General features: G+C 35.5%; 2 protein-coding genes across 7 annotated transcripts in view; both read right to left on the reverse strand.

Annotated features, from left to right (window-relative positions):
- ZC3H13 (zinc finger CCCH-type containing 13) overlaps positions 1-5690 on the reverse strand; it is a 91635-nt gene extending 85945 nt beyond the window's left edge. For all 6 annotated transcript variants that reach the window (XM_063102151.1, XM_063102155.1, XM_063102154.1 and 3 more), the window contains exon 1: positions 5354-5690. The gene's annotated coding sequence lies outside the window, so the exon portion shown is untranslated. The remainder of the gene's footprint in view (positions 1-5353) is intronic.
- Positions 5691-6532: 842 nt separating this feature from the next.
- The window catches only part of CPB2 (carboxypeptidase B2), a 52678-nt gene continuing 46427 nt past the window's right edge, over positions 6533-12783 (reverse strand). Inside the window, exons 10-11 of the mRNA XM_063101536.1 lie at positions 10422-10509; positions 6533-6717 (exon numbers count right to left, since the gene is read on the reverse strand). Of these exons, the coding sequence (XP_062957606.1) occupies positions 6533-6717; positions 10422-10509 (273 nt within the window). The remainder of the gene's footprint in view (positions 6718-10421; positions 10510-12783) is intronic.

Raw genomic sequence — 12783 nt, forward strand, 5'->3', positions numbered from 1 at the left:
AAACAAAACAAAACAAAACAAAAAACCAGAAAAAACCCCTCAATGTTGATAAAACAACCTTCTTTCAAAACAGGACAGGCTACAGAACTAGAAAAAGCCAAGATGTTTCTATAATCTATGCTACACTGACATAAAAAAAAGTAATGAATAGACTATTTTACCATTACAGGAAAAGAAAGGCAAATATTTTTTAAAAGTAAACAAAACATTCAAAAGTTAAAATGATAATAGAAAATTAATCTAATTATATAATTGGGTGATTCAACTAGAAATAAAAGTATCAGAGACAGTGGTGGTATGATATACACTGGAAAACAAAATTAAATTCTAGACCAAGATATAACCTAGAGAGTATATTACTGTGGGAAGTGGGTAAGAACTGCCTAATAAGGGCAAGGAAAAAAACTAAACTATATGTACAACCTAAAATCAGCTGAAATCTTATTAGTTACCAAAAGTTACTAGAACAAACCATGGCAGCTAAAAAAGTAAAAGTTCCGTTTGGTATAGAACTGATCTCTATAAAGATCACAAATGTGTGGTGCTGATAACACCAAGGTCAAGGGTTCAAATCCCCATACCAGCCAGCCACCAGGATTAAAAACAAAAAGATCACAACACTTTAATGTGGTTTCAAGGTAGACATATCACTTGAAAGTAAATTAAATCATGGTACCTGTAGTACCAAATCAAAATTATAAACAATGTTTGGTTCAATTAGGTACTTCAGGTTATATTTTAAAACGGATCCAAAGAATAATGACAACTTTTGACGAATGAAAAAAAAAAAAGTGAACCAAGAAGAAGAAAATAAAAAGTGATACAATATTGTAGTTTTAGGTTGGAAAATACTCTTCTTATTCTTTAATATAAAATGTTATCATTCTTAGCACTTAATTTTTAGTGATTCAAAAAAGTTAGAGAATAACTTTAAAGTAATTACAATTTAAAAACTTAGTGTAAAGTGTGACAGAAATGAACAAGAATTTGCTGCAACATAAAATCACTTATGTAACAATTGTTCTTCAGATAAGAAACCACACATCAACAGTAGAATACTGGTCTTAGCGTAAGATAATCTTTGATTTAATTTTTCCTGAACTCATTCTCAGCACAAAATGTGAACTTATAGAGGAAAAGCTGGTAAGATTTCATATGTACATTTGATTTACTGAACATAAAGAACTGAAAACTAACAGAAGTGGAGCTGAGAAAAATCTTCTAGAAAATGTACAGCTTTGATTAACTGAGAAAAACACCTTTTTTTACAATTTATATCTGAGCAGGATTCAATAAGAAGTAAATGTGTCACAAAACATACAGGGAAAGTTAAAAAGAAAAAAACACATTTTAAAGATTCATTATGTGCTACTAAAAATGTCAATATACAGATATACATTATAGTCCTCAATTATTAATTCAATTTAAAAAACGTGTCTTAATAAACTTAAAATTAAATGGGCTCAAAATTTTCCTTATTAATTAGTCGTCTAGAACCTGGAAACGGAGACTAACCCTAACCTTACGTTTTTCCCTCCACTATCAATGGAAATGGGTTAGGTCTGCCTCCATCATTCCTACCCTCACTGTGCCTCCACTTCCAACCCATTCTCCCCACCCCCCAAATCAATGGTAGTAGGTTGCACAGATGGGACAACAAGCTATTTATTGTACTTGAAAAACTGGTCATCTATCACTTCCTTTCCTGTTGCTCTGGGGGCTCCAGGCATTAACTCTACTGTTTCTTTTCCTGCTCTGTCACCTGTTGCTTGGATCAGCACTACTCTCCTCCCCTGACCTACTGCTGCTGGAAAAGACGGTCTCTCCAATCCTAGATCACTAATTAAAGCTTTGAAGATTTCAAAGGATTTGGATTGCTATGCCAAAGACAGTCAAGTGAGGACTAATGATCTAAGCTTACACACCCCGCTGTCCCCCACCACCTTGTATTCTAGCCACTAAAAAAGTTGCTTCTCAGAGACAAAATTGCTTTTACAGGTGATATTAGGAACTACTCAAGATTCAACTACACAGCAATTATACCAGGAATTTTATATCCAGCTACTGTCGAGTCTTCCATCTTAGGAAAGGAATGCAATGATGTAAAGACGTACTCTCCTTTTTTCTCAAAGAGTGCAACAGTGCCAGACTTTGCCCTAAAATAGCACTGCACCTGGGTACTAGGTCTAGGTTACAGGGAGGTCCTAGACAGGGGGAAAAAAAGAAATAAAAAAATAAAAAAATAATAATATCTGAGCCAAAAGGCGGGAAAGTAGGAATTAAAGACTTCTAATGGAAAAGAAGGATAATTCTTCTGATCATCCATCTAGGAACTTCTATCAATAGTCCACAATAAAAGTCACCTAAATATTATTACTGAGACCTTCATGAATTTTCATAAATAAAATGTTTCATAATTGTAATGAACACAATATATAACTTTTCAAGTCCCCTTTGTCTAATAATATACACACAATCTAAAATATACCAGAAAAACATTTCCACTTACAAATATTAAAACCATGTACCAACTAATATGACTTCATTAGAATTTTCAATCCTATTTAAAAATTCGGACCCACAAAGGAAGTTGAACACTATCCACAACAGAATAAAATGTAGATTCAATTAAAGGGGAAAAATCTTTTTCAACTTATACTTGAACAAGCTTCAATGAGAAGTGAATGTTTCAAAGTACATGAGAAAAGTTAGACACAATAAAATAAGATAAAAATATAGATTCTAAAGTCTTTCCTATCACAGAAACTATAAAAATTGAGGACACACCCCTAACTTTCAAATTATTCTTTGGTTTAAGTTGCCATTACACTTCCACCTACTTCATCATGTCTTTCCCAAACACAAGCATTACTAAAGTCAGAGCAAAACTGGTGAAAGTCTATTCAGTTATTTTCATATTTCTCCTTTCTATGTGCAGAATAAATAAATATCTGAAATTTATATAATCTCTTTTCAATTAGAAAATAAAAAGAAAACCGAGACACAAAATGTGAATCTACGAATAAAGACATAACAAAAGAGGACTGGTCTTATTAATAAATGGGAACTGCTCCCCTGCCCTGGGAAACTTACAATATCACAATGTACTCAGAGGTTCACACTATAAATATAACTGAGAAAAGAGAAACACAGAGGCTTCTTTTTGAATAATTAATTACTCCTGAAGCCTAATTACTGAAATCTTATCAGTAAAACATATATCAGTCTAATATCTTCACTTCAATTCATAATTACATGTTTCTGAGGTCTCACTTATCAGTAGCATAAATGAAAGCAGAAACCACTTTAAATCTGGATGAGTAGCTGCATAATATTAGCAAACTGTCAAATAAACAATTAAAACTACACAAATGTACTAACTAGTAGTAGGATAAACTCCTATACCCTGAATTCCTCAGATTAAAAGGGTTATATTAAAAATATATTTATATATTTATATAAAAATCATATAAAATGTGTATATATAAAATTATTTTTTATATCTATATAAAATATATATTAAAAACAAGGTCTCTTCACATTTATATTCCACATATTTAAAAGAAAAAAAGTTAAGTTTATTTAATACATAGTTTGGGGTAACTTTTTAAAAAGAACTTTCTAAAACAACCTTCCAGATTGCTTACCTGTAGATTTAAGATTAAAACAATTCCAAGCTGAATTCCAAACAGAACTGACAGAACTAAATTGATTACACACAGGGATTAGCAATACGATAGTACTATGCAGAAAAAATAATTTGTTAAAAAGATTATGGGTACAGAGAATATCCCATGCTGGCAGTTACTATAAAGTGAAGTAAATGGAACTGCAACACACTTTATATAGAATAAAGACACTTTACATAGTAACACCAGTTAACGTTCCAACTGCTACTAAATATCTGGTGAAACAGCGCTTGCTAACTCTGTATGAGATAGGGCGTGGGAGATGAAGGAGGTGGGGAAGACTAACATACACTAAAAACCAATTCTCCAAATACACGTAAGTTAAACAATTTTGCTTTCTATATGTAAATACCAATGCATATTACAATATAAATTAACACTGATGACATTAAAATTTTAATAACTCATATAGAAATTAAAATAGCGTCCCCTTACTGTACTTTACTATTTTTAATTTACATTACAGATATGAAAATCAGAAAAGTTTGCATATCTCGAAATATGAAATGTTCACTTCAAATCACTAGTAATCAGGAAGCCAGTAAAAGGCATATATATTTGATAAAATTGGATCACACCAGATGCACACAGAGAAAGTTTTAGTCTCATGGACTAACTATTTTTACAGACACAAATTGCTACATGTCTGTATCAACTTTCTTAGTCGCTTGTTGAAACTGTCATCTATTGTAATCTAAATATTTCATTAAGAAAATTGGAAATTATTTTTAAAATCTATAGATTGTGTCCACAAAACTCGCCAAATTACTGTGGCATTAAGTACTAGAGCCAGTAATTTCGAAAATTACAGAAGGAGATCCCGCTATCTAGCACCATATAAGCATAGACTGTAATGCATAACTATTTGCACTTAATGCAACAGTATCATGAACTTTGAAAACTTGAGGTGTGAAGATTTTTTCCAAAGTTTTAAAATTACTTCTTTAAAAATCCAAAAACCTGAAGAGATTGCATGCCTCGTAAAATAACCAAATAGCTTAAGACTCTACCCTCCCCAAAGAAGATCCTACCAAATATTATTCAGGTATTATCAACTCTAAATAATTTTCCAGCAACGTAAATTATATTAACCTGTTTAGAAAGATAATGCCAAATATCGGACATAATGCCAAATATGTCTCCTTTCATTTCACCTCCGCCCGTTTCTGACAGATAGTTGCCAAAAGTGCCTAGGGAATGTGACGACAAAGTAGCACTTCTCAACTCCCAGGACCTAAGTCGTTAAGTTATCACTGCCGAGAAATAAGCAAAACCAAACACAATAAAAAAGTAAGATCCCCTTTACTCTAATAGGTCTGGAATGCGTAAAGAGGGAGAGTCTAAATCTAAGAACATAATTGCTGCACCTTCCACCTCATACAAATGCGAATACCATGCAAAGATGCCCGTGCCTACATCAAAAGGTAGTGAAGGGCACAGCCATTCGTCTGAGTCCACCTGTCCCCTTTAGACAAATGCCAGAATCGTAACCAGAGCGAGATATGAGGTCTGAGCACAGGGAACTACTGCAGAGTTGCGGAACGCTCAAGGAGACTCAAAATTCCGGGATGACCCAAGCAGGGATTGAGGACAACTCTGGCCTCCCCGTTCCGGGTCCACCCAACGCCTTTCCCGAGATACCCACACCAATTCAGACTGCTTACCTCCTCCCCTAGCTCCCTTGGCAAGCGCAGTCCGGAGGCGCCACCGCCGCCTCCGCTCCGAGGAGCGAGGGAGGCAAGTCTCTGTCCCCGCGCCTGGCCCCGGGAGGACGACGATGAAGAGAAGGAGGTGCGCGCGCGGCTCCCGGGAACCGGCCCTCGGCTAGCAAGGGGGCCCCGGGGCGGCTGAAAAGCGGAACCGGCCTGCTGCTTCGCCAGGGTCAAATGAGATTGGGCGTAGGAAGAAAAAGAACGAAGAGACTGGAGAATAAAAAAAGGCAACGAAAACTCCACCAGGCCGCTAAGAGGAACGCCTCAAAATGCCGCCGGAAGCCAGGGGTTTGCCCTGTTCCTCTGTAGACCTAGGCAGCTTCCGGCCGCCACATTAGTCGTAAGCACGCAGGTACCGCCCATCCGTGGACACGCCCCCTGGGCTTAATGTCGGCCCCAAGGAAAGGCAATCGAAATCGTCAAATCTGTGCTTTGTGAGAGATCCTTGGAGAGGATACTGGGAGCCAGGGAGAGCTAAGATCTCCTAGTAAAAGTGAATTTAAGAAAAAGAGTGTCCTCTTTTTATTACATAATTTCTTATAATAAATAGCGATTGCAAGTCTGAAAAATGCCACATTTGTTATTGAAAGTAACTACAGCCATTCATTCATTCGGTCAACAATGTTTACTGAGCGGCTGAGCTGGAGCGAGAGGCGGTGTTTGCCTTGTTTCTGACACCCCTCCCCTTTCAGAGCCATCGCCTATAACTGTGGAGCAAAAGGAATGCACGGTTGTGTTTTTAAAGAGCCAAGCAGAGATTTATTGAAAATTTGGAGCAGAAATCTTTAATGTACTTCTGACGACCTTTCCTTTTATTGCTTAGGATCCGGTGGTTTGCATGAAATTAGTTATTAATTGCTTGAGATGGCTAGTCAAATGTCGGAAATAAAAAAAAAAAAAAATCAGTACCTAGCCTCTTATCCCCCCATCCCCCAAAAGGCAAGAAGACATGGAAATCCTTGTCTGCTTTAATTTCAAAGTAGCATTTATTTTGTTCTTTGACAAAACCAAGGGATGGAAAACCTTTTCTCAAAACTACCGATAAAACTTTAAAAGAAACTGGTACAATGATTTGGTCTTGCTAGAATCAGTAAATTAAAACCTGAAAGCAAAGTGATAAAGTCAAGAGCATTAGACGTTTCTGATGATATGCCAAGCTATTTTAAAGACAGCGGCAAGAGCTTCTCTACAAGTGGGTTCGATGTAACGCTGTGGCAGCAAGAATCCATGTTTGCCTTTATCTCGAAGTTCGATTGTAAACGAATATTTGATACCCAAATCATAGATCCAGTCATCCGCACCTCCAGGAGCTAGGTCTAAAAAAAAATAGAAGGAAATTATTTTTGAAATATTGGTGTTTCAAATTAATTAACAAAATGAAATTTAAAAAATAGGAATAGCTTTACTTTTTTCTGATTATTAAGTAATCTAAGCTTCTTGTAGAAAGTGGAAATTGAAGGAAAACAGGTTAAGAAAGAAAACAAATATAACCCATAACTCTACCATACTCCTACCAAGGAGTGATAATCACCAATAACGTTTTAGTGCATTTTTTTTTTCATTGCATGCATTCGCATACTTAATTTTTTTTACTACGTAAGATCACACTAAACATGCTGTTTTATAATGTTTCTAACCATAATCAGTGTCACATTTCTAAACATAATATTAATGAATTAAAATCTACATCATCATTTTCAATGAGCTCATTGCTTTGCATTGTAAAGCTAGATATGATTGATTTAAATAACTATTTGGGTGCTTTTAGATTTTTCCAATTTTTAACTAATACAAACAATTTTATAATGAGCACCCTTGTTTATACATAATTGCTTCTTTGTTTTTTAGAATATTCTTTCCTACAAGTAGATTTGCTAGTCAAAGAGTATGGACGTTTTACAATTATGATACATTTTCCCAAATAGACTTCAAAAGAATTGAACCAATTTGTATCTCTATTAGCAGGGTATGAATATGCCCACTTCCCCCTCCTGCACCATCAATGGGAATTATGCATTCTGGTAATTTTATGTGGGAAAAATAATATCCAATTGTCTTAACTTATGTTTCTTTGATTACCAGTGAGTTGCACATTTTATTTGTTATATTTATTGTCCATCTTTATATTTTCTATTAATTGTCCTCATTTCTCTACTTCATTCATTTCATAATAACACTACTGTTCTTTTCATATAATGTTGCTGTGTAATATGTGGAGAATTTTTTTCTCTCTTTTGTTATTCTGCTTTCAACTTAGTTTAAGGCAGGGTTTTTATATTAAAATATTTGGTCTATCTGGAATTTACTTTGGTGAAAGACATGTAAGTAATCCAATTAGGGTTTTTTCCTAAGTAACTTGTCAGATTTACCAACCTCATTAATTGGATAATGTAACATTCTTTTTGTTGCTGTTGTTTGGAAGCTGGCCTGTATGGGGATCCAAACCCTTGACTTTAGTGTTATAACACCATACTGTAACCAGCTGAGCTAAACAGCCAGCCACTGGATAATGTAACATTTTTAACTGGTTTGAAATGCCTTCTTTATGAGATACCAGATCTCCTTACATATTTGAGTATCTTTCTGTACTCACTATTCCCTTCTATTGATCTGTCTTTTCCAGGCTCAGTTCCACACTGTCTTAATTACTATAGGTTTATAATGTGCTTTAATACATGGTCGGAGGCAAATTCTCTCTACTAGTATTATTTCCAGTATTTTATAAACTCTTCTACCAAATTTATTCTTTCAAATGAACTTTAAGATCATTTAAGTGTTCATTAGGATTGCATAAAATATACAAATTATTTCAGAACATTTTTTATATTGCTTTCCCACTCAAAAACATGGTAGGTTTCTCCTTTTATTTGTCTCCTTTTATGTACACCAGTAAGGTTTTCTAGGTTTTTTGCATAGGTCTTATGGATTTATTGTGTGTGTGTGTATACATACACGAACATACATTTAACAATGAATCCATATGTATATATGTATCTATATGTGTGCATGTGTATGTATGTAATGAGAGGCAGTGAGATCTTTTTCCATTTTGTTTTCTACCTGATTATTTTTTATATATAAGAAACTTATAGATTTGTGTATATTTAGTTCATAGCCACCTTACTCAACTCTGGTTGTTACTAATAATTTTGGTTGATTTTCTATGGTTTCTCAGGAAGAAAATTATATAATATGCAAAGAATGATCATTTTTGCCTCTATCTGTACTTGGATTATTTACGAGGTTATTTACTGAAGCATTGCTTATAATATTGAGAAACATCCATCAACAGTGGATTAGATAAGTTATCCATTCATTCACTCATTTATTCATATAGTGAATGCTTCTGATAGTCCTGGATCAACATCTGGCATTTATTCTTCCTGCCATTTTCCTATGCTTACGCACACATACATGAACACTGGATGAATGACTGTGTGAAGATGGACTGATTTAATGATAACAGGAGGTTGCTGGATAAGCTCTTCTAGATCTGAGGCACTGTAGTTAATGCTGTGGGGAACAATAATAGAGAAGAGGATGGGAACCAAGAAAGCTCTGAATTGTGAAGGTAAGTTGTGAGGTTCCTCTATAACAAGGCAGGGGCCTGTGTCAGCAAAGGTAGCAGTGGACCAGTGACAATGAAACAGAGACATCCTGTGGATCAATCTGGCTGACAGCTGAGGTGGTTGGGGAGAGGCAGAGAGAGATTTTGGACTTTCTACTACTAGGGCATCTGGTACTCAAGCAATTTATTGAAAATAAACATGACTGTTTTTACACCACTGTAGATCATACCTGTTAAAGGAAACTCCAGGACTTCCAATATATTGTCTCAATGCCTTTTCATATGCCATTCCCTCTCCCTGACTTCCCCCCACACCTTTGTTTGGCAGCCACTTACCAGGTGGGTCTCCCAGAAATGTCACCTACAGAGAGAGACGTTCCAGGCCCCTTTAGATAAGTAGGCTTTCTCACCTATAAACCTTTCTCAAGCCCATAAGCCTATTTTATTTTCTTCAAAGCACTTATCAATGGAATCATACTATATTTTACTATTTAATTGTTTATATCAGCGATTGGAAAACTTATTCTGAAAAGGAGAGCATAGTAAATATTTTAAGTTTTGTGGGCCACATGGTCTCTATTACCACTACTCTGCAGTCATGAAAGCTGTCATATGCAAATGAATGACTGTGACTGTGTTCCAATAAAATTTAATTTATGGACACAAATGTGAATTTCACATAATTTTAATGTGTCACAAAATCTTATTCTTTTGATTTTTTTCAACCATGTTAAAAAATGGAAAATACGTTTTTAGCTCGCAGGCTTTACAAAAACAAGCAGTGGGCTGGATTTGGCCTTCGGGCTGCAGTTTGCTGACACTTGAGTGCATATTCATTCTTCTGTTCCTGTTCTCCTATCTCCCCTCTAGCTTCAAAAGGGCAAAATCATTGTCATCCTGCTATGGATACATTGGAGTCTCTCAATAAATATCTTTCAGCAGAAATTAATCAAAAGTATTTATTGAGAGTTGGTCACACACAAACTCTCATCAGCGTGATATACAAAAAGACATTCAACTGTAGTATGTTATGAGTTATACTCTTGGGCACAGGCTATCACTAAAAAGCATCTAATGCAAATGGCATCCCCTTGATTTGTGTAGTGTAAAACCTGTACAACCTTACATGGTGGCCCTGGGCATATTATATGCTCTTTTGATCCTCTGTGACCTTTTGTGCTTCACTCAACTAGTATGATGCCCATTCTATAACCCCTACTCTATAGTGATTAGCATAATTGCTTAAAGATAATTTTGGCTTCTTTTCAGTATATTCATTAGTTCAGCACTGTCATAACTATATGTTCTATTTCTCTTGTTATAATTGAATTGTTTTACATGTGACCCTGTTTGAGATTCAACTTGGAAAAATTAAATCCATGAAGAAAAATTGAAGACACAGACTTCTTTTGTACCTCACAGTTCTCCAAGATCTTTAGAAGATATACTTACATAAAGTTTCTGAGCCACTGCCATGTGAATACTTGATATTTTTACTAGCTCTTTCTATTGCACGAACTGCTTCACTGGCCACCAGAGACTGGAAGCAATAGGATATAGAATTTCAGTTAATGTGCAACTTTGAAAAGGACAGGTAGAAGTTTCTAGAACACAATCGTACATTAATTGAATTGAAGTATATGTGTGAAAAATCTGGATTTATCCAAAAGGTAAATTAAGGAAGAATAAATCAACAAAAATGTTTTTCACTTTATGGCAATCACAAGTAGGTGGCTTTGAATATAGACTCTACCAATGCATTAAAGTTTTATTTCATTTGCAGAAAAAACAATTTTCACATGCCTTTTTAGAAAATTACTTATTATGTAAAATGAAGTATATTTCAAAGATTTGGAGTTATTTCATTCCTGGACAAAATTATCACCAAACTTTAAATCCAGCTTCTCTAAACACATACATACACCTAATTTATGCATGATTTCACTTATCTTTCTCACAAACTCTATTTTCTTCTTGTGTAAAATGTCTAATGACTTCCAAAGATTCATCAAATCAAAAGGATTATGCCCCTGGTATGGAGCAGGATAATAATTAAGTCCCCTATTCAACTACATTTGGTTCTAGCTCACAAAGATCTTTTCGGAAGTTTTCACCCTCCCAGATCTGTTCTGCAATTGGATCTAGCATCATGGTATTCACTATCACCCTCTTGAAAAACCCAGAGGAATATCATTGGATATTATGTATTTTTTTGTTGTTGTTCAAAAAAATATGTTTTAATAAAACTCCGTTGTCTACATAATAGAATACAAATTTCTTCTAAAATTCAACTCTCTTCACAAGCTGACCTCATCTTCTTCCAATAGTGTCACTCTCCACTTCTGACCTCCACAGTCTCTGAACATCCTTCCTGTGGGGAACGACATCTCCTCTGCTTGGGAGGTCCTCCCTTGCCTGTCTGCCTATAGAAATCCTTTTCCAATGCCTGTCTGAAATTGTTGCTTGACATCAACAGCACTTCATTATTCTTGTTTCTTTACAGTATGTCACCCCTTAATAGATTGCAAATTCCTCAAGGACAGGGACTACTTTATCTCCTTACTTCTTTCAGCATTTCCTTCTGAATTAATTAAAAAGACCATCTCTTGCTATTCCAGTCACAAGTGAGTTCTACTATCTGTGCCACTTATTTAGTAGTTATCATACATCACCTTAGAGTACAGCTATTTGTAACATTTGCTTATGGCTGAGCTCCCTAATCATATTGAATTCTCTTTAAGGGTAGGGTCTTACCTAATGCTTTTCTGACTGTCTACTGAATACAGTATTTTATGCATAATAACTCTCAACAAATACTTGTGCTGACAGTAATAAAAAAAAGGCTCAATCAGACTAATTCTGTATTCCAAATCATGATAAATATTCTCTCATTTCTTCAAAGACAATACCAATAAAAGAGTTTTCCTTAAAAATTTTCCCTTGAGAAGAAAAAAGCAGCACAAGTATCAAGTATGTTCATGTTCTAAGTGGGCTATTCTCAGAAAATGCAAATACTCCTATATCTGCCATTATCAATTGCTAGCTCCCCTAATGTGACTATATTTTATTCTGTTAAGAGAGCCAGAAAAAGAATGAGTCAATAGAAAACAAGCTTCTACATAAAGATCGGTCTTTGCCCAAGAATCAGGGTCATCCCTGTTGGAAGTTGCCAGAACACTTCCATTGTCAGGAAAGCATCTGAGATGAGGGCTTGACTAAGCCTAGTTACAATCTACCAAGAATCTTTTCATCTTTTGCCATCAACCCAAACATGGTGAGAGGGTGGCAGACTGTGTGGGTCCTCTCTGAATTTCCTGTATTGTCCATTACATTACAAAAAAGTAGACTTTTGCCTCAATGCTGAAATTGGAGGTGCTTTAATAGGACTAAACTCCTGGAGGTTAGAGAGGTCAGTACATAAACAATCTCTATTGCTAATACCAAAATGATGAGTTGTGCTGGGACTTAATCTGTGGTGGGCTCTAGTAGGAAGCTAGTGACCACAAGGCAGTCCCACGATTCCACAGGCTCTTGTTCTTGCTCATATGGCTTCCTGTGCAGATCAGGTCAGGTGAAATAGTTCTCTCCTGACCTTCAAGGACTTTGTTTGACATTTTCTTTGGGAGCCCATCAGCTGGACTGAAGTTCATGTCCTTTGGGTAGGGCCCATTCTTTACGTTCCCTTAGTGAACCCTGACTCATGGCGACTTGTAGAGTTAGACCATGATGTGAAACATCTATTCATTTTTCCTCTACAGGGGAAAAATTTCCCCACAGTTTTTGATTGTTCAGCTAAGTATTATTTTATTTCTGA

Source organism: Cynocephalus volans, chromosome 7, assembly GCF_027409185.1.
Source record: "Cynocephalus volans isolate mCynVol1 chromosome 7, mCynVol1.pri, whole genome shotgun sequence".
In the NCBI taxonomy this organism is placed as follows: domain Eukaryota; kingdom Metazoa; phylum Chordata; class Mammalia; order Dermoptera; family Cynocephalidae; genus Cynocephalus; species Cynocephalus volans.